Here is a 23,262-nt window from a genome sequence, read left to right on the forward strand (position 1 = left end):
CGTAGCGTGAAAATATCTTTTGTGATGTAACTCTTTCAAAAGTATATAAAAATGATTGCCAGCAGGGGTGTACATGTAGATTTATTAAATGCACCTTGTGCGCCACCTAGGAACCGAATCTATAACCCGACACTCGAAATTTTTGCTCTGTTACAATCGTACCCTGTTACAATTGACCCCACTCTCCCCTACTCTTACAATTCAGTATCCATTCATCACTATATATATATTTTTCTTTTTGTTTTATTTTTTACGTCCCTTAAGAAATAGACGAATTGAAGTAAGAAAAAACGCAATATATGTTCCTATTATTATATTTTCAAAACTACATCAGGTAACACACCAACAGAATGCCTTCGACTTAGTCACACGAACTGTTACTTTTCCCACTGCGCATCCTGCACAGCAAACTGGCATTTGACCTATTTTGGATTCTGCAAAATAAATAATATAACCAAGATAATAGTATAAAAGAAATTTACATATAACTGAATTTTTGTATGTTTTTTATATACTAATTCACTATTCTGAACTTATTCACATCAAATTTAGTGTACTCATTTGAAGTAGTGCAAAGTACACTAGCTAGTGCAAGTAGCTGGCCATTAGAATTGCTACTCTAAGTTGGAATATGTATAACAAAATGATATTTTTTGAACTCATACACTACGGGGTAATGAGCTCGTGATTAAATTTACAGTAAATTAAGCCCTCTAGATTCTTAAAAGTTGGTACAAAAAGCTGCCACTTCTGACAGTAAAAAAGAGCATTTATCTGACTGGATGAAGTTGTTGTTACTTTACGTCGCACTAGATCTGCACAATGGGCTATTGGCGACGGTCTGGGAAACATCCCGGAGGATGATCCGAAGACATGCCATCACAATTTTGATCCTCTGCGGAAGGGATGGCACCCCCGCTTCGTTAGCCCGACGACCTGCGCGCGTAGTCGAGCACTTTACGGTAGCACAGTTTAACGAGGACCAATACCGCACACCCTCGGTCCCTACGCAGACTGATCCAAGTGGTCACCCACCCGCACACTGACCGTAGCCAGTGATGCTTGACTTCGGTGATCTGCTGGAAACCGTGTCTTAACGATCAGTCCACTGCGGGACGACTGGATGAAGAGATTGCCATTTTCAGAGACCTGGATCAAAACAGCTTCAATTCATTGACAGTAGTAATTGGTGAGTCCATCTCTCAACAACCTACGCGTTTTCAATTGTTCAAAGATCAGGAGGACCGGCCGTGTTGATCATGGTGATTGTTGGATATGTAGTGTATCAAGTTAAGGTCACAAAAATACGGACAGTTGTGCAATATCCTGTGAAAACGATCGTTAGAGAGTCCTTTACGATAAGGCAAAGCCAGCCACCGGTCTAAATACACCTGGAATGTAACACTGGCTTGTAAAAATGACAGTAAAGCAAAAAAAAAAAAAAAAAAAAAAAAAAAAAAAAAAAAAAACGATGTGATCGACTCACGTTTCAAATAGCACTCAATATAATATCACTGAGTGATGGACCAGTATGACGATGCCGAATGCAATTTGGCTACATGCGTTCTCAGAAATACCACCAAACACGGATGTAGCCATCATAGCTTTGTATGCAGATCCGGCATTCAACTATAAAGATCCCATGCTTCCATTCATGGGTCCAGGTTGGTAATTAATCACACCATTGAAGATGCCCCTCTAAGTGAAGGAAAACAGAAGCCTTGGCTGTCCATTCTGCTGCAAACGTTATCGAATTGTTTGAGCACAAACTTGCAAACGACTTCATTTCCATATTCATGTTTCGTAATGACTATCTCCTTGCCTGTTAGTAGTAGAGGGCAGCTTACATCTAGTAGCATTTCGTGGATGTTTCTTATTACGGTCCAGAACCCATCAATTTCATATTCTCTGGATATTTAAGGAATTTTTGCCAAGTCGAGCAGTAATAATACAGTGCGATAAAACCCAACTCTGGTTGCTATAATTTTTCCTTAATGAAAACGAGACCCTAACTTTTACTCATTTCTTCTTCTTATGCAAAAAATTATAACAAAACAAACTTCTAAATCGAAAATGAAGTTCAAATTGAATCGGAGAAAATTGCTGTTGAACCTCTGCTTTTATATGCATTATAGCTATCACCACTGCCACGTGCTTGACATGAATGAGCTGGAAATCTAATCCTTTGCGTATCTCACCATGTTTTATCTCTGGTGCAAATTTTACGAGCGTGGCGTGCCGTTTTCCGGTGGGGTAACTTTAATTGGCAGTAGTCTATAATATACCACGTATTTCCTTTGGTTGATAGTATACCCTTTTAAAACGTGTTTCAAAAAGCTTAATTGATGTAACATCAAAATAAATTTGAAATTATCTACTAAGTGCCAAATTTACATTTCTAAGAGCCAATGTGATATGGTAAATCGGACTTACAAGGATAAAATGTTATACGTATTAGTTAAATTTTCTTTTGGTGAGTTCAACTTCTGTAAGTCTAATACTAATAAAGTCGGCAAGAAGGGAAAAATTTAAAAAAAGAAACAGTTTGAAATTAGAATTTTGCTTCAAATGTAATGCACTTAAATTGTTTTTTTCCCCCTTTGGTGAACCTGAAAAGAACTTTTAAATGGTTGCTATGGTTATGAAATAGTAATTCATTACTATATTATTTAGTTTTAATTAGGTTAGGTAACCTTACTTCTTCGACAGGTGTTGCACCTTTGCCTTGTCCAACAAGGTAGCCTTCTCTCTGCTCCTAAAAAATAACACGATATGATTTATAATCTGGCAATCATGAATTAAGTTCTCAGTGAAATTGCAATCGAGAACAGGGGTTCATCTTATGATTCTCAGACAGTACCTGTTTACATTCTCAATTTATTAATTCTCTAAATGACAAAATCCTAAATTAAATGCTAAAATCCCCAAATAAAACTCGGAAGACCTACAGCTGCCTTGATGCTTTAAAAATATTGTTACTTCACATTTGAGAATTATAACAATTAATATTTTGAAATATTTAATGTGAAATACGAATACGATATTCTCGGGGACATTCATTCGTGCGTCGGTTATTCGTCAAACCATATGAGATGAGGGAGTTGCATAAGTTATAACATAATACTTTATAACAGAAAAATGTATTTAATAACGAAGAATGATGTGAACGTTACAGTGTCTGAATATTAATTAATAACACATCGCTGCGCAGAGCGCCATCTGTGAGAATGAAATATTTTTACTATTTACAAGAGTGAGCCACGTAGCTGAGACACTTTTTGACACATTTGAAATTAGTGAATTTAACACTTGCCGAAGAATAGTTAATAAATTAAATTAATAACGACTATGGTTGCAAATGGATTGGTTCTTAACTAATTTAACTTTGTATCAATTTTACATTGGTTATTCTTGCAACTGAAACAGATTCCATAAATTGTATAAAAATCGTTTTTATTGCTTAAAAAAGCTGAAAAGTCACTAACGGATATCATTATAAAGAGGTTTATATTTATCACGTAACTGATTTTAGTTTCTTAAATTCACTACATAAACTCCCGCCTTTATATTGTGAGAATCTAATCCTTGGATTAAAATGAATTAAAACAAATATTTATTTCAGTCGTGATTACCTACCTAAAACTATACTTATCAAGATGAGTCCCAAAAACATTCCGTAAGTGTTCATTCTGAAAAAAAAAAGAGAATTGTTATTTAAAAAAAAAAAACACGTTAATATTGATGCCATTTTATTAACAATAAGCTGTTGCTGCTAGATCTTTCAATTCCAAACTTCCCTTAATGTAAATGGATTGTTCCATTTCGTTTGAAGGTATGGAATGCATGGCATGATATTCTCTACACTTTTTTTTTAAAAAAAGGTATTGGGCAGTCGTCAGTTCGGTATTTCTTATACTGCTACTTTTTAAGATACCGAGGCATCGCCTAATTCTATATATAGAACTTTTTTTAAGTTAACCCCTTTGTGGTTAAAGCCCTTTTAAAAGTACAGCTACTTTTTTTCTTCCAATAGCCATTTTGAAGTAAGTAAATGTATGTATACAACCAATTTTTGTGGTCGGGCATTATTGGGTTAAGAAATAATGCTCGGTATACACTCACGCCGTATTCCATACACAGATATTTTTCATTTATTTATTAATTAATTTTTTTTTTTAAGATTTAGGGCAATTGCATTATATTTCATACACTGAAATTTTTTCTATTCCAAATTATATGAAATTCGTATGTGATTCCGAAGAAAAGGAACAAGATTAAAAAAAATTATTGACTATAATTGATGAAAAGAAGCTACGCAAAATGTCACAAATTCGCAGTGCCAGAATGCTTTTATATTGAATGCTTTGCCAGAATGCTTTGTTATTAGAATTATTTGATTTATTTTCGATTTTCAAATTCTGAAATCAAAAATAAATAAATCCACTATATATTTTGCATACTATATATTCTATATGTCTGCATTTTCCCTGAATCAGGTAGCTATTTTAGGAAAAATACAAGCATGCAATCCCTACCCTTCCCTATCAGCGAAAAATACTGAACAATCCTCTGCCTTCGGTAGAAAACTATGGAAATTGCTTGTTTTATAATGATATGAACTTAATTCAGCACTGCTGCAAAGGTGTTAAGTTTTCGAAAAAAATGGAGAGAAAAAAACTAAAATTTACTTAGATTATTTTAGATTTAAAATATTATTGATCAAAGCTTACGATTGCGAAAAAGGTATTCTGTGTAACTTATGATTATTATTTTAGAAGTTCGATTCCGATTTCTCTTCAAATTAATAAATTTTATTCCCTTCAAGGCATTATTCATCTTCAGAATTTATTTTTTCCTTTATTTATATACCGCATCTTTTACGTAGGTCCGATTCGAAATTATGGGGAAATATTTTTTTTTTTCGATTTGTTCTATTGCAGAGTAAAAATAATTACAGTTTAAACCTGCTTTAATAAATCCGGATATATATAATGAACACTGGTTTGTAATTAACGTAGTTTGTGGTCTTGTCTGAACTGTTATATAGAAAACATCTAAAAATTGATAATTCGTTAATAGAGGATTTAAATTTCTTCTTTGCCGGTATTTAAATTTTTAAGTAATATGATAAATTCGAAAGTGTACATTTAAAAATTTTATACAATGAACTATCCGGATATATAATGAACACTGGTTTGTAATTAACGTAGTTTGTGGTCCCTTCTGAACAGTCATTTAGAAAACAACTAAAAATTGAAAATTCGTTAATAGAGGATTTAAATTTCTTTTTTTGCCGGTATTTAAATGAATCAAATAAAATTTTTAATCAATATGATAAATTCAAAAGTATACATTTAAAAATGTTGATTTAAAATGAAGATACATTTGAAAATATTAATTTAAAAAGAAGATACATTTGAAAATATTAATTTAAAATGAAGATACTTTAAAAAGAATTGTTTAAAACTATTTATTCCGCTGAAATGAATAAAACGAGTGGTTTCAAAAGCATGCACTAGCGAATTGGTTGTATAAAACTTTTGAATGCAACTTTCTTCGAAAATGATGCAAATTAAAAAGATAAACATCTAAAAAATTCCAATAAAAGCTTTTAAAAACTCATTATAAAGAGACAACCATTTAATTATAAGGAGAATATTTTGAATGTCACTTAATGTTCTGATATTAAATTTCGTTATAGGAAGAAATTCTATGTCAGGTAAAGTTGTTGTAGAAAGAAACTACGTGTTTCGTTAGCTAAACATTTATGAAGCAAATTACATATTGTAATCACTTTTTCTAACAATACTACTTCAATACGCTAAAAAATATTTTTCCGAATATTTTAGATATATTGAACCATCATTTATAGAGGACTTATTGTTAAGTCCACAGACGGTTCACTATAACAATGTCCGATTGTACTTTTAACACAATTATAAAATTGATTAATCAAAAACAATTAAAAATCTTTTTTTTTTAATCAATACAAATTGGTAAATGAAATATCTCTTACCTGTGCTATTTCACGATTTCTGAGTAAGATTAGGATGATTAAATTTCCTCCTTTTTTTCTCTCAAAAAATGTCACAATGATAAATTCTCATCCTTTTTATGCACTTCCGACAGGATAAAAAATCATCCGGTTTACTTCCTTCCAACATATAATACTCACATCCAGTCATTAGAGAATCAATTATAGTAATTTCAGTTATAAGGTAAGTGTCTGTTACTTTTATACATTGTTAGAGCAAATTTAATCCTCAATCTATTCAAATCTCCAATATTTATTTATGCTATTAATATCGCTGTAAGGTGGGAGTACGGGGGCTTTGATAAAGATCGTAAAGTAATTATTGATACTTTTGTTACTTATTTATACAAATTATCACTGATACCTGTGTTACTTATTGATACCAATTATCATTTATACTTATTGATATACCAAATATTACTGATATCTTTGAACAAAGCAGAGTTGAAAATTTATATTTGTAGTAAGGAATTACAAATATAAGTAGGGAATACTTCAATATTTATTTATCCTATAAATGTCTCTGCAAGGAGTGGGCATGAAGTTTCGATAAAGGTGATAAAGTAATTATTATTGACATCTGATATTTATTGATACCAAATATTATTAATACCTTTACTTATTCATACCAATCATAATTGATACGTATTGATATACCAAATATTATTGATATCTTTGAACAAAGCAGAGTTGAAAATTTATATTTGTAGTAAGGAATTACAAATATAAGTAGGGAATACTTCAATATTTATTTATCCTATAAATGTCTCTGCAAGGAGTGAGCATGAAGTTTCGATAAAGATGATAAAGTAAGTATTATTGATGTCTGATATTTATTGATACCAATTATTATCGAAACCTTTACTTATTCATACCAGTCATAATTGATACGTTTTGATATACCAAATATTATTGATATCTTTGAACAACACAGAGTTGAAAATTTATATTTGTAGCAAGGAATTACAAATATAAGTAGGGAATACTGCAATATTTATTTATCCTATAAATGTCTCTGCAAGGAGTGAGCATGAAGTTTCGATAAAGATGATAGAGTAATTATTATTGATATCTGATATTTATTGATACCTTTACTTATACATACCAATCATAATTGATACGTATTGATATACCATATATTATTGATACCTTTGAACAAAGCAGTCCTGAAAGTTTATACTTACAGTATGAAATCCGGCGTTATGCAAATCTCACCGGCATTTCGCTATGCGCCAAGTTACATGGAGAAGTAATCGTTAGTAATGTAGTACAGTTTCTTAAATGAGAAATGGGAGAGTTTATTTATTGTCTATCAATTTGTTTGTATTTTTTGTTAGTATTGTCTAAAAAATTCCATTATTGGGAGGCTATGGAACTTTGTATCTAGATTTACTACTCACCTTTTTCTCTAATGTTTTTTTTTTTCAATTGTTCACTTTTATTTGTTTGTTCTTTGCTTATAGCCGTTTCTTTAGTTCGGTTTGAGTTTCGCCAGAACAGAACAGTTCACTTTTAAAATCACCTGATTGATTTGAAATAAAATTAAAAGGTTTTTTTATGTGTTGTAAAAAGCTACTAATTTTTTTTTTCTTTTTCATTTTAAAGAACAGGGATGCCAATCGATCCATTTTCTGCAAAAGTTTTAATGAATTGGTAGCGAATTAAAGAGCAAAACTTGTGGAATAAGGAAAAAATACGTTTACTATTTAAAAATGTCACCATGAGATAACTGCCATAAAGATGCATTTCATATGTTACTTTGAATTTCTGATGTGTACTGGTGGAAAAAATACTTAATAAAAATTACTTAACCAAAAAGTAACTTAAATTTCGTTTACCACTAGAAAATATTTTTTTTACAAAGCGGAGCAAGTTGGCCTCCCTGAACGTAATGCATACTTTAATAATTATATTTTCAATTTAATAAATGATAAGTTTAACCACCACGAAAGTAAGTAAAACAAAATTATAAAAGAAAAATTGACTATTTTGTTACAGCAATACCTAAATTAACCCCTTAAAGATCGGTTAATTTTCAAGAAAATGGTCATAAAAGTGCCTATTTTTTTATCACATATCACAAATACACGTATTTGTTTAGTGCTGACATCTAGTTTAAAATAAATTAACTATCTACAATTACCTTAAAAACCTTACCTTGGTACTGCCATCTGGTGTGCAAAATGAGAAATAAAATGTTTTCCGGGCAAAAGAAATGAATTAGTTTTATTCTTAATTACGCGTTACGACTGAACACTCCAGCCCGGAAATATCACGGGAGCGAGAAATAGAGGGCACAACCTCACCTCATCATTTTCACGGGTGCGAGAAAGAAGGGGTTAAAAGAAAAAGTTCATCGCATTTATTGCTCTTTCGCAAGGTGGCCACAGTCTGGGAGAATTTAAAAAGTAGTTCAAAAAAGATACTTTAACTAATTCCTACCTAACAAAATATTTTATAAACTAAAAGACATGTTACAATTGACTAACTTGATTCCTAAATATACAGTAAAATCAAAAAACATAAAAATTTTCAATATTTCCACGAAACATTTGACATAACTTTTTAAGGTTCCCAGACCGTGGTCCTCGGCCCTCCTGCTTTCTCTACCACTTTAAATACTATTAAAAAACGTTTCCATTAAATCGGAACACTGAGCAAGTATGTCTATGCTTACGTTTTTTAATTACAATTAGATTTCAACTAATATGTAGACAAGTTATAACTGTGCGTTTACTTTCAGTATAAGTATTTCCTCAACTCGGAAACAAATTTTTGAAGAATATGTCTGGAGTCCGGAATTTGTTGACGAAAATATGCCGTTAAAGATAGTGAAAAATATCCTTAAAAGATGCCCAAAAATGTTCTTAAAATTTGAAAAAAAAAAACATTTCTGTAATTAAATAAAAGCTTAAATCTGAAACATTATATATCCCGCAGTGGACTGATTGTGAAAACACGGTTCCCAGTAGAATACCGAAGTTAAGCATCACTGGCTGCAGTCAGTAAGCGTGTGGGTGACCGCTTTGATCAGCCTGTGTAGGGACCGAGAGTGCGCGGTATTAGTCTTCGTTAAACTGTTTAACCATGCTCGACTTCGAGAGCAGGTCGTCGGGATACTATAGCGGAGGAGCCTTTCCCTCTGCAAAGGATCAAAATTGTGATGACATGTCTTCGAATCATTCTCAGGGATTTTTCCCAGACCGTCGCCAATAGCCCATTGTGCAGCTCTAGTGAGAGTAAATAAAGTACCTACCTACCTGAAGCATCATATCTTCCTTAAAATTTTATATTGCATATAATTGTATGTATGCGTGTATATATAAAGAGAAATCGGGTTGTAATATTTTATTAAAGTTTAAAATTAATGTTAAATAATAACAAAAGACTAAGAAAAAAATTGGTGTTTCCGGAGTAATCTTGAATTCCAATGCTCTTGTTTCTTATTTTAACCACCCATAATGTCTCCATAAATTATTTTTGTTTTTATCATTCGCTCAGTTTTATTCTGAGCAATGGTTATCCTTTTCCCTGAAAATTGTAGTAAATAAAATAGAATAACTCCGTTGAAATTTGAGAAAATTGTAAAAATTACCTCTGGTATTTTCAAAGATTTCAAAAATATGCCCTAAAAATAAAAACAAAGAACCAGAAAATCTCCAAAAATTCCCCAAAATGAAAATAAATGTTCTGAAATCTCAACAAACGTTCTAAAAATACAAAACAAAACAAAAAAAAGTGCCCCCAAAGAGCAGAAGAATCCAAAAATGGAAAATGTAAAAAATGCATATGTCTTCAAATTCGAATAGTTATGACACTTAAATTTCGAATGATTATTTAAGGTGTTTAAACTTTTAGAACTCTATATTATTATTATTGCTACCATTATTACTATCATTATTATTACTTTTAAATAGCCACGACAAATTTGGAAAAGATTTTTAAAAAAAATTTGCATCTCAAAAAGTTTGCTTTTAATTATGTTGCTCACATGAGGCCTACAAGAAAGTTCTACCTGCTACAATACGCTCCTCATTTTGTAAGTAATGCGAGTGGTTCTTTTAAAAGAAAGTGGTAGGGTGTATTTACTTTTTAACTGAATGGCAATGCACCATCATAAAGAGACGCATTATATATGGCACAAAACAGCATGTGCACAGCATATTCAAATTTATAGCAAAAGTATCCGACCTAACTAACAATAAGCGGTCCATCTTATGAAAACATTTATTGGCACATGCCCTGCCGCTTTTTGATTTATAAAGACATTATTTGCATCTGTGTAAGGCTTATTCTTTCGCCGGCAGAATTTTCCGGTTGATTTCAGATCAGACAGAATTTCCCCAATGTCAAGTATAATTTAAAATCATAAAGCCGTCATCCTCTATATTAATATCAAAATTAAACTCATTTGCACAGTTATTTGAATATCTACTATTCAAATATTGTCATGATTCAAAAACATAAATAAAATATTACAACGTCACTAAAATATAAGCTGCGCTTTGCATTTTATTTAGACAACAGAAATATTTGTCTTTTATTTAAATCATTCATTTGAAACAACTGAATAGCCGTGTGTTACTTAATATTTCTTTTGAAAAAGAAATATTTATCATGTGTGAAGGAAGAAAAATGCCCTTTTGAAAATGCGAAATTGCATAATATAGTTAACATAATTAAATGCCAAGTTGCATAATATTGAAAAAGTTTTCATGCGTGGTTTCTTGTTTGATTTTTTATTGACTCACATAAATTTCTCAAATAATGTTTGACTACCGCAACACAGGTTTCTTTACAAGTTAGATTCTTATTGAGAAATAAATCATAACAAAAGGATGAGTGCAAAAAAAAGAAAAATCATGACTGATACTCGATTTAAATTTAAAATAAATAATAAATTTTACACGATTTCTTCGGTTTTGTCATTTTTTTTTGCATGATATATACATAAACTTTGTTTCCTGAAAACAACAATGAAAACATAATTACGTTGTTTCCAAACTTTTTTTGATATGAAATGCGTCAAACTTAATTAATTTTAGGCAAAAATTCTAAAAGGAAGAAAAGAAAGTACAACCAGAATAAAAAGACCAATTGTAAAACAGAATAGAATAGAATAGGGTAACTTTATTAATGAACACGAGTTTATTTTTCTTTCAAAATATAAATCGCTGAAATTACTAGTTTTTATCTTTTAGGAAAAAAAGGGGAAGGCATCTTCCCCAAAATTGGAGACTTAATACGTAATACAAGGTTGTCATGATCTGGAAAAGTTTTTAGAGTGGTAATAAAAGTGAGATAGATTTAGATAATTTAAGTAACTAATAAGTTTTTAAATTTAAAGGAAATATATAAGGGTGAAAAAAAATACCACGGAAATAATTTTATAAATCTCAAATGAAAGCTAAATGTAAGCATTTTTCAGTAGTCTTGAGAAACTCTAGCTACCACTCATTTATATTTACCAGGTCGTAAAAAAACCTGGAATAATTTAAATTCAATTGAAAATAAGTTCTAGTTTTCGATAAAAAAATTTACATTGTTAATCCACTTGGCTGCAAGATTCACATTGAAAAAACATGTCCTTTTTTTTCTTTCCTAAAAGCTTACCGACTGGTAATTCAGTAATTTAATTCTAACAATTAAATTTGAGTAATAATATAGACATCTGTATTTCAATCTAAAATCAAGAGAAAATACATTGTTACGTACTTCTTCTTACTTCTTAAAAAGTTACTTCTTCTTACTTCTTAAAAAGTTACTTAAGAGTTACTTCTTAAAAAAATATAAAGGAGTAGCAAACATTAGGAAATTTAATAAAGTGCAAGTGTCCTACCACTTTCGCTAAAAAGGCATGTTACACAAAACTACAAAAATATTCATTTTTTTGCATCCTCTACAGCAGTGTTTCCCAAAGTGTGCGAAATATCTTGCAACAAACGAAAATTTCAAAATTTTATGTTTAAAAACAAAGCTAGCCATGAAAATGTACAATTACGTATTTTTCTATTGGCTATCTTTTTTGCAGAGTTAACAGTTAATAATCAGTGGTGTCGACAGCCAGTTGTGATTTTTAACTTGTGTGCAATTTTTTATAGTAAAAAATACGTTCAATTTTTTATTAGTGGTACACAGCGTTGCGAAAAATTTAGAAAGGGTACGCGAAAGTCATAAGTTTGGGAAACACTGCTCTACAGGGAAGGACAGTGGTGAACTGCGCTTTGTAATTGCTTAATAACAGGGTGTGAATTGCTCTTCTAGTGGGCGTGCGATAATTTAGCAAATTATTCAATGTGCAGTGGATAGAATCACCTCTCCTATTTTCATCGGCATGGATGCAATTTTTAATAAACAAGCACTATCTTGGCGATAAGCTTCTATATGGCCAAAAATAATCTATCTAAACATATTACACTAGAATAAAATTTCAAATGACTTGACTTGATATGGGGTAGATCAGAGTACCTGCCTGCGAAGCGGGCATCTCACTCCTTCATCAGAATGAATTTGCCCTAAGGCGACGGTGACTTGTGACGATAAAATATGGGAAGTACCGCAGAAAAATATCTGCGGTTATCTTCATGTAGTAGCTCCACTCTAGGCCTTGGTAGATGGGAGAAGGGATTGTATCTGGTTGACTAGTTCAGATTCCTTAAAAAGTTCTTTAATTCTTTGACGATTCGAAGAAATCTAGTAGCAGAGTCGGCAGCACTTCTGTGTTGCCTGCTCCTGGATGGTGTTTTCCTCTTTTTTTCTGGCACCGCAGCCTGAAAAACAGGCCGGGTGATCTCCTTGGCAGTTTACGCAGGTTGGAGGCTCGTTGAGGGGTTTACTGCAAAGATAGGTCCAATGTGCCCCTGCACATTTCATGCACGCTACTTGGCCGGTGCAGCTTTTTTGTGTTTGGCCGAGACCTTAACACTTGTAGCATTGAATCTCGTGACGGCCGCCACGAAATCTTTCAGCCCGCACTGGTGTGTCGAGCAGTCGGTCTGTTTGGTAGATGCTTGGGATCGTCTGAGAGGATGGCTAGAAAGAGGGCGAGGAGCTTGTAGTCCTGACCACGCCTCTTCCTCATCTATTCAATTCTTATTGGCCGGTATTCAATATCTGAGAGTTCATTTTCGAGATTGGAAATCTCAATTTCTGGATCAAGTCCTCGGAAGAGAACTTTAATTTTCCTGCCGGTGGGCCGCAGGACTTCTATCTGATCAGGATTTGTAGTAGGCGTCTCAACTGTAGCCTAGGCTTCAGCAGTGGCTCCTATTTCCATCTGTTCAGTTGTTTCTATCTCCGCTGGTGTTGTCGGGATATTCTCTTTTTCCTGGTGTGATGTCTCACTATCGGCCTCGGGAGCAGTTGGTGTCGCCGTGTTGACACTCTTTCCCCCCCGCTTTTTCTTTTCTTTCGGTGCTGTGGTAGGATGTTGGGTTGCAGGCTCCGGGATGGGAGTTGGACCTTGCTCATCTAACTCAGGTGTTGAGTCGACCGATGTTGTGGTCTGGGTTTCTCTCGGGATCTCAGTTGTTTCAGTTGTCTCCATAGCTGGGCCTTGTTCAGCTATTTCGGGTGTAGAATCAACCGATGTCGAGGTCTGGATATTTTCTTGTATCTCCACTGGTTCAGATATCTCTGGTTCAGCTGGGTCTGGCTTGACAGTTTGAGATTCTATCAGAGGTTTAAGTTCCTCATCGTAGTAGATGCATCTGTATAGATTTCCCAAATACATTGGGTCTTCTCTCTTGTTTTTTTTTCTGAGAATCTCGTCTAACTCCTTTCTGCATCCTTTTGCGTGACGTTCAGAATTCGTCAGCTCTTTTTCGATGTCCGTTATTTGTTGCAGCTTACTGCGGGCGAACTCTCTCGTGGCTTGTCTTATCTCGGTCAGATCGATGTCCGGTACGCGGGAGGGGCTGAACGCTTTTCCTCCGCGGCCAAATCTAAATGAAGTCATTGTAGCAGGAACTCGGTTTTAACACAACCTTACTCGAGGAGATCCGATGTTCGAATGGGTGAAATTTTCAGATACTGGAGTCAGGATTACATTTACAACTGGAATATAATATATTTACTGTAAGTAATGTTTTATATATTAAGCATTTTACCTTTAAAAATCAGTAATGGGCATGTGTATATGAGGGTAGTTGCACTTAATCTTTAAAAAAAACACCTTAGAGAGGGTATAGTGGATAAATGTATACCGGGCAGTGGCACTTGCGAGTTATACATAAAATGTAACCAAGGGGTTTTCGAATTAATTACATATTTGAAAGCCCTTCGTGTCCTTAAAGAGAACAAAAAGAACTTTTTTTAATATAGATTAAATATAGATGGTTGGCTATATAAAGCTAAGCACAGATGGCGCTAAGGGTTAAAATTCGCAAAAAGACTTCCGATTAATTTTTACGCCTAAGCTTGGAGAAGAGCGCCATTCAATATTATTATACTTGTAGTGTTCACAATATAGCGTGTTCTTTCAATTTACCTTTCAACGAGACAAATAATAAATGAATTCGGAAGATCTTGCAAGTATAATATGATACTACCCAAAAAATAAATATCGGTGATATTTTACACAATTATAGCAAAGAAGAGAAAACCACAATGTGGACGTAAAATATCCTTAGTGGTAGACGGATCATAGATTAGAGTGCACTTGTCATAAGACTAATCGCGCTGGGATTTCGAGGTTTTATTCACCGTGTAACGTAAATACGGGTTAGTTCTATCAGAAAGACCTCCACGAAGGCGAATTCCTCCCAATACTTTTTTTTCCTAATTTTTACTTCACTTTTCGTCTTCTTGACAAGTCTTAAATCCTACCTTGTAAATGTTTTGAAAAGTTCCTAAAACATGGAAAGGTATTCATGATTTTACAAGATGTTACACTATTATTTTCTATGTCAATTTAAAAGTTAAAGGCGCTATTTTATGTCTAAAAATTTCATTAAGATTAATTCTGAAATGGGATATATTGCGTAGAATTATGTAGCTACGTATCACAAGAATAATTAGTAAAAATGAGCAAACTTTAAGGAATAAAAAAAAGGAATAAATTGTAGTTTCTTTTTTAAATATATAAAATAATACCAGAGGAAATTTTTATTAAAATAAGTTTTAACGAAGGTAACGCATTGTTAATTAGTTAGAAAGTAGTTTTTTTAAACAATTTTTAAGTTTAATAGGAAAAAGCTTGGATTCTTAATTTGAATTATAAATATGATGTACATTTACTTTGCTTTAATTATGTGAAATATTTTAAAATTTTGAACTAGTTTTGAAGTTTAAAGTACGCATTAAAGTACCCATAAGTGGTTATCACAAGAAATGTTTTCATTGTTTTCAAAACCATTCAAAGATTACAATTTTCTTATTATTTTGATTTTTTTAAAAATCTAACAATGTCTTATAGCAGTGTTTCCCAAACTTATAACTTTTGTGTACCCCTTCTAAATTTTTCGTAACGCTGTGTACCACTGATAAATAAAATAAATGAATTTTTTAGTATAAAAAAATTGCACAAAAGTTAAAAATCACAACTCGCTGTTGATACCACTAAATATTAACTGTTAACTCTGAAAAAATAGCCAATAGAAAAATACGTAATCGTACATTTTCATGGCTAGCTTTGTTTTTGAATAAAATTTTTTTCAATTTTCGTTTGTTGCAAAATATTTTGCATAAGAACGCGTACCCCCTCTAAACTGTTCCCGTACCCCTGGGGGTACGCTTACCACATTTTAGGTTTATAGATTTATTCACATATACCACATTATAGGTTTATTTAGGTTGTCTTATAGAAAGATTAACCACTATTTTTCTGTTTTGCTAATCTTAACGCTCCTGAAGCTTTTTATTTTCCTTCATTGCCTTTAAAAGTACAAAACACGAATCGACCTATCTAGAGAACTTATCTTGACGCACTTATACGAAGCCCTTCATAATCGCCAAAAGATAGGGATCACGTGACAGAGGGGACTTGAATGTTTGCGACGAAATGAGATGGGGAATTACAACAGCGCTCTCGCTCCATCTCTATTACAGCTCTATGGCTGCAACACAAAAAATAAAAATAGGAAGGATTTGGCAGATGATTACTTCGTGATGAACTTAAAACGTACAAAGTTAGAAGTATTCATATCTGACAACAATACCATGAATTCGATTGTATTGTCGTCAGCCATTTTCAGGGATTTGGACTTTAATATCTACAAGATGTCACGTTTCAGAAATTCTAAAAGAAGTAAATGTCATACAGACAATTCGAAATTATGTCTAACTCCATTTTTGAAACGGTGATGTATACAAAAGCACCATAAAGAAAAAGACCGTAAGTGAATGTCCGTTTTAATAATAAATGGGTCAAAGAAAGTGCTCGAAGTTTCTTCAACCGACAGCAAAGCCGATCTCACATCTACGGCACATGGAATTCTGGTTTCCCAGTTTTCGCTCAACGTTTCTGCATACCGACCTTGATTTCCGACACTGCACTGTTGATTTGGAGCCATCAGAACGCATCATACCCTTCTGACAAGTTGTGAAAAGTTTATTTTGTATACCCTGTATACATACATTACAGGATTTACATGTTGAATTTGATATGATTTTAACTACCATTACAGTTATTACACACACCATTTAATATGATTTTGACTATCCTGTATATTCTTGGATTCACATGTTTAGTTTAATATGATTTTACCACGACTTACTCACACTATTTAATGTGATTTTGACCACCTTACGCATTAATGAAATCATAAACCTACATACAAATGCATGATAATCATATGATTATATATTTATGCTTTGGAAAAATAAAAATTGAAGATAAACTATCTGCCTCTTATTCTGTTTTAATTATCATTTCACTGCTACTTTGGAAAACCATTCACAAAAAAAGTAAAAATTAGTAGCTACAGCTGTCACCACTTAATTGCACGTCAAATAATGGAATAACCCACTTATACAGATAAAATTTTATGGAACCACATTACTTTTTTATAAAATCAATGTTAAATTTCCTCGTTTAAATGCGTGAGTATTATGGATATGGTGGTTCACTTTTTTGTATACACAAAGAAATATATATATATTTTAAAGAAAATAAGCTTCTCCTGCTAGATAAGAATTTTTTTTTTTTGAAGTCAGGTAAAGAGATGAGAATGCAATTAGTGGTCACTTTCCACAGCAGAGCTACCAATTACTTCACCTCTCGCAAAATATTTCATCGAGTGGAAGCCAATTATAAACTAAAGCTTTCAGACTTTTTTAGTGGTGTCCAAAAACATGTCTTTCAGATCTGATGAAATAATAAAATTATCCTCGCTTATTAGTTATTCAAGTATTAAGGATTAATTAAAAATGCATCGAAACTCGTTTTTTTATTAATCCTTCATAATGAAAAGTGCATTGACCCTAATATTTGAATACAGTTTGGCTGGAAAGAGGTGGTATTGATTTAAGCGGGGCTGACTGATAACGTATTTAGTGGTGTCTACAAACATGTCTTTCAGATCTGATGAATTAATAAAATTATCCTCTCTTATTAGTTATTCAAGTATTAAGGATTAATTAAAAACGCATTGAAATTGGTTTTTTCATAATCCTTCATAATGAAAAGTGCATTGACCCTAATATTTGAATACAGTTTGGCTGGAAAGAGGTGGTATTGATTTAAGCGGGGCTGACTGATAACGTATTTAGTGGTGTCTACAAACATGTCTTTCAGATCTGATGAATTAATAAAATTATCCTCTCTTATTAGTTATTCAAGTATTAAGGATTAATTAAAAACGCATTGAAATTGGTTTTTTCATAATCCTTCATAATGAAAAGTGCATTGACCCTAATATTTGAATACAGTTTGGCTGGAAAGAGGTGGTATTGATTTAAGCGGGGCTGACTGATAACGTATTTAGTGGTGTCTACAAACATGTCTTTCAGATCTGATGAATTAATAAAATTATCCTCTCTTATTAGTTATTCAAGTATTAAGGATTAATTAAAAACGCATTGAAANGGTATGTGGAATTTTTTTTTTTCTTATTTCCCCCATTTTTTTTAATGTTGAATATAATATAACAACCGAAGGAGATTTCTCGCGCTTTTCGAGTTATGCAAAAGAGCTGGAAACCTTGGCCCTCCTATTATCCCTAACTAAGGTGGTCTATGAGTTTTCAAACGAAGTTATTAAAAAAATGAAAAACAGTGGGAGGTTAAAATTGTTTAACGCTCGTCACCTACTTTGTTTTTATTATTAGCGGTTCCCTTTCATATTTCACTCCCCCAGTTATAAAAAGAGTTCCTCGAAAGACCTCGATGTCTTCTTTTCGAGCCCTCGAGGAAAGGTTAAATGTTGGATGCTTTTTTTAATTCTGCCATAACTTGAAAAAAAAATTAGTAAAATTTTTAATTAAAAAAATAATCGTTGATGTTGATTGATTTTGCGCCTTTTTGAAATAATGCGCCCATGGCAATCGCCATACTTGCCATACCCTAGATACGCCACTGATACCGACCTTGATTTCAGACTCTGCTCTGTAATGTGATTTCGAGCCATCAGTACGCATCATACCCTTCTGACAAGTTGTGAAAAGTTTATTTTTGCATATCCTGTATACATACACTACAGGATTTACATGTTGAATTTAATATGATTTTGACTACCATTACACACATTATTTAATATGATTTTGACTAACATTACACTCATCGTTTAATATGATTTTGACTATCCTGTATATTTTTGAATTTACATGTTTAATTTAATATGATTTTACCACGACTTACTCACATCATTGAATATGATTTTGACAGCCATTACACCCTGTACATTTATACTCCTGAATTCACATGTTTAATTTAATGTGACTTTGACCACTTTACGCAGAAATAAAATCATAAACCTACGTACAATAGCATGATAATCATATGATGATGATATATTTCTGCTTTGGAAAAATAAAAATTGAAAAAAACTATCTGCCTCTTATTCTATTTTAATTGTCATTTCACTGCTACTTTGGAAAATCATTCACACAAAAAGTAAAAATTAGTAGCTACAGTTGTCCCTACTTAATTGCACGTCAAATAATGGAATAACCCACTTGTACAGATGAAATTTAATGGAACCAAATTACTTCTCTATAAAATCAATGTTAAATTTCCTCGTTTAAATGAGTGAGTATTTATGGATATGGTGGTTCACTTTTTCGTATGAACAAAGAAAAATATATATATTTAAAAGAAAATAATTTTCTCCTGCTAGATAAGAATTTCGTTTTTAAGTCAGGTAAAGAGATGAGAATACAATAAGTGGACACTTTCTATAGCAGAGCTACCAATTACTTCGCCTCTTGCAAAATATTTCATCGAGTGGAAGCCAATTAAAAACTAAAGCTTTCAGACGTATTTAGTGGTGTCTACAAACACGTCTTTCAGATCTGAAGAAATTATAAAATTTTCCTCTGTTATTAGTTATTCAAGTATTAAGGATTAATTAAAAATGCATTGAAATTCGTTTTTTTTATTAATCCTTCATAATGAAAAGTGCATTGACCCTAATATTTCAATACAGTTGGCTGGAACCATAGAGATGGTATTAATTTAAGCTTTGCTGACTGATAACATATTTAGTGGTGTCTACAAACATGTCTTTCAGATTTGATGAAATAATAAAATTATCCTCTCTTATTAGTTATTCAAGTATTAAGGATTTATTAAAAATGCATTGAAATTCGTTTTTTATTAATTCTTCATAATGAAAAGTACATTGACCCTAATATTTGAAAACAGTTGGCTGAAACCATTGAGGTGGTATTAATTTAAGCTTGGCTGACTGATAACATATTCAGTGTTGTCTGCAAACATGTCTTTCAGATCTGATGAAATTATAAAATTATCCTCTCTTATTAATTATTCAAGCATTAGGGATTTATTAAAAATGCATTGAAATTCGTTTTTCATTAATCCTTCATAATGAAAAGTGCATTGACCCTAATATTTCTCTCAATCAAACAGAAAAGTTAAATATATGAGATAGACGAATTGTTAGACAGTTCGAAAAATTAATTTCATAATAAATGGCGTAACGGCCTTGGTCACACCTGATAAAAGAATTTTGACCCGATATTTGAAACGATCTTTCTTCTTTTGTTCCATCAAGGGTTATTTTTAATATATTTCTAACCTTGACCATCGATTTCGCAAGAAAAACTATTAATCTTTGCGATCCCTTTCTCCTGTCTTATCTTCAAACAATTATTCAATTTCGGGTCTGGTTCGCAATTGTTTTGAATAATCTTTAGAATCGAATATTTTCCATTTTAAAAATAAGATAAGCGTCAAGATTACATTTTCATCATTTTCGAAAATATATTGTTACGCTTTGAAAGCATTAAGATTATAAATTCGTAGTGTGGCCGATGTTTAGTAAAAAAGATACAGGAACATGGAGAAATAATACGTATAATACAAATGCAATTTTATTAATACATATGCAATTTTATTTAAGTAAAGGCCGGAGCCCCCAAAATGAGAACATTACATGCTGGTGGATGCATAGAGAACAGCACGATTGACCTTGGAAAGATAGTTTTTATAGCCGACCAAATTCTGAGTTTATGACTATCAATGTTCTACTCTGTTGCCTTGTAGTTTTGAATCTAACCCAAAAGGCAAGGGAACTCAAAGATCAAGCACTGGGAGAAACTAGCCTTCTTGGACAACGTTTCTGATGTGACTAACCCACATTTGCGTCACATGGAGAGGAAAATAATGAAAACATCCGATGCTTAGCTGGCCGGCAAGGGGATTCTAACCCATGATGTGTCTACTCTTGAGGATATTTTACGCCAACTGCGTGGTCGGTGCAATCTGGGAGCAGAATTTGTGCCAACCATCCACCGCTGGAATTTGAACCTGTGTCACCTCGTTGGGAGGCAAACGCTCTATCCCCTGAGCCACTACAGCTCTCAATTTGCGTTTTATGAGAATTCTGGCAAGCTGCAATCGCGCAAGCTGTTATCTGAACTACTATTGTTAATTTTTTGTAATCAGAGGAAAAGAAAATCGCTTCAACAAAAAAAAAGTTTTTACTTATATATTTTTAATGGAAAACAGTGAACACACTGTAATAAGACACAAAACAGAATGTTGAAATGCGAAACACCTTGATGCATCACAGTGACGTCACTTGTTGAAATCTGAAACTCGGAACTGTAAGAGCTACCTATATACAATCTTCAACTGTGTATCAGCTCGATTAAGGGTCTTTGAAAATTTGCCTTAACACATATGATTGGAGCGGCAAGAGTTTCTTCGAAGGATTCACCTAGCCCTTCTATTCTCCGTTCAGTATGAAGATGGTTCTTCTATTTAAAAAAAAGAATAAATTAGAATCTATAGATTAAATCTCTTATCTCAGTACTTCATAAGAATATTAACTGACAGCAGGATGAAGTACTGAACAAGGACTCGAAGAAAAAAAAATTTTTAAAAATAACAATCAGTGGTTACTTTTTATAACAAATTTTTTATGAATAAATATTAAATTGAGAACTAATGTTTAATAATAAGAGAAGATATCCAAGGCTGTTTAGGTAAGAAAGTAGCTCAATCAATCGTTAAAGTACCAGCACCTTTCAAATTTTTCAATACTAAATACTAAAAATTCAAACTTTAAAAAAAATCAGCATGTAAAAGAGTTAAAGACATTTTTATAATTGCATTTAGTTTAAAATTCTGTCTAAATTATAACCACTTTAAATTATGGGTTTTCAAAATTCATGGAATAATCTAATCAAAATTCATAGAATAATCTAATCAAAATTCATAGAATGCGTTAAATCAATGGGTTACCTACATACGCCCACCACTACACTCCTGGTTAAGGGGTTAAAAATAGATGAGGTAGAAGAACTATATTATCAAGGTATTAAATCCAGATCAATCTTCATTAGCTGTTTACAATCAAGAAGAGAAAATTTCGTTGCTTCTTACTTTTTTTGTTTGAAGGTGAAGTATCCGCCATCTTTCACAACTCTATACTGCTTCAAAATATTTTAACATAAAAATTTTTTCAAACCAACAAAATATTCCGAACAGCACAACATTCACTGATTGTAGATATAAAAATAAATTGTGAGTTCTTTAATTCGTTATTAGGCTATTTTTTTTTTTTATAGATATAGAAAATTTTTGAAGAATGCATGTAAAGATTGCGGTCTTGCTTATGATGGTTTGGATTGCGAATTGCGATGCACGCATATTCAGTTTCGTTAGAGCAAGTAAGTTGTGAAAAGTATCAGGTAATTTATTATCTAGCATAAACAATTTATTTCAATTTTATTTTAAAACTGTCGTTGAACAGCCGACCCAGTTTTGGGTTTACGACTACTAATGTTCAACACCGTAGCCTAGTAGTTTTGAACTCTATCTCGAAGAAAAGGGAGCTATTGGATCAAGAATTGGGAAAAATTTACCTTTTTGGAGGAATTTTTGATTAAGCTATCCCAAGTTTGCCTTACATGGAGAGGAAAACCACGAAAACTTCTTACAGTTAACCTAACTGCTAGAAGACTCTAACCCATGATCCGTCTACAATTAAGGATATTTTACGGCAGCTCTGTGGTCAGTGCGAGCCTGGGTCGGAATTCGTTTCAATCAGCTATTGCTGTGATTCGAACCCGGTTCACCTCATTGGAAGGTGAATACTCTATCCCCTGAACCAACACGGCTCTAGCATAAGCATTTGTAGTTGTCTAGATTTTCGGAGAAAATTCCACTGTAAAAAGTTAATTAATGAATAATCTTTGTGTTTTTTTTACTAAATTAGTAGCTCCTTGCTCGCTCCGCTCACCAGCTCCCCATTGTTTTCCATACATTATTATTTTTTTAAGTCTGTATTTTTTAGAAAACTAGTGGGCTGCGCCCCCTGCTCGCTAACTCTCGCCAACCCCCGACGCAATCTTATATGGTTTGCTTCGCAAACCAAGTTCGCTTCGCTCGCTACTAACTTTGCAAATGCACAAAATTCTAAGAATTCAAAACAATCATTCAAATCCTTATAAAAAAAAATTTTAAAAATAAAAATTACATCTTTTTAGTAAATACTAAGTCATTAAAATAAATTTGAATTCAAATAAACGACATGTAATTCGTTAAACCTATTAGAAATGTGCTATAGTATAATTCGTGATATAAATCAAAAAAGAATATTTTTT

The 23,262-nt window shown here is 32.5% G+C and overlaps 1 protein-coding gene and 1 long non-coding RNA gene across 4 annotated transcripts in view; one reads left to right on the forward strand and one right to left on the reverse strand.

Moving 5' to 3' along the window:
• The window catches only part of LOC122272401 (uncharacterized), a 59,407-nt gene that overhangs the window by 19,810 nt on the left and 16,335 nt on the right, over nt 1–23,262 (forward strand). The window contains exons 1-2 of one of the 3 annotated variants that reach the window (XM_043056080.2): nt 6,133–6,218; nt 22,225–22,326. In XM_043056080.2, the coding sequence (XP_042912014.1) occupies nt 22,245–22,326 (82 nt within the window). In that variant the 5' untranslated portion in view covers nt 6,133–6,218; nt 22,225–22,244. Of the gene's footprint in view, nt 1–6,132; nt 6,219–6,246; nt 6,350–22,224; nt 22,327–23,262 lie in introns of those variants that run through there. The other 2 variants (XM_043056081.2, XM_071179685.1) reach the window with 2 other exon arrangements.
• LOC107456590 (uncharacterized) lies at nt 299–6,139 on the reverse strand. Its single transcript, XR_001585727.3, has 4 exons — nt 6,017–6,139; nt 3,637–3,689; nt 2,699–2,755; nt 299–434 (listed from the first exon to the last, which is right to left on the reverse strand). It is a non-coding gene; the product is annotated as an uncharacterized lncRNA (long non-coding RNA).

Source organism: Parasteatoda tepidariorum, chromosome 4, assembly GCF_043381705.1.
Source record: "Parasteatoda tepidariorum isolate YZ-2023 chromosome 4, CAS_Ptep_4.0, whole genome shotgun sequence".
Lineage (NCBI taxonomy): Eukaryota > Metazoa > Arthropoda > Arachnida > Araneae > Theridiidae > Parasteatoda > Parasteatoda tepidariorum.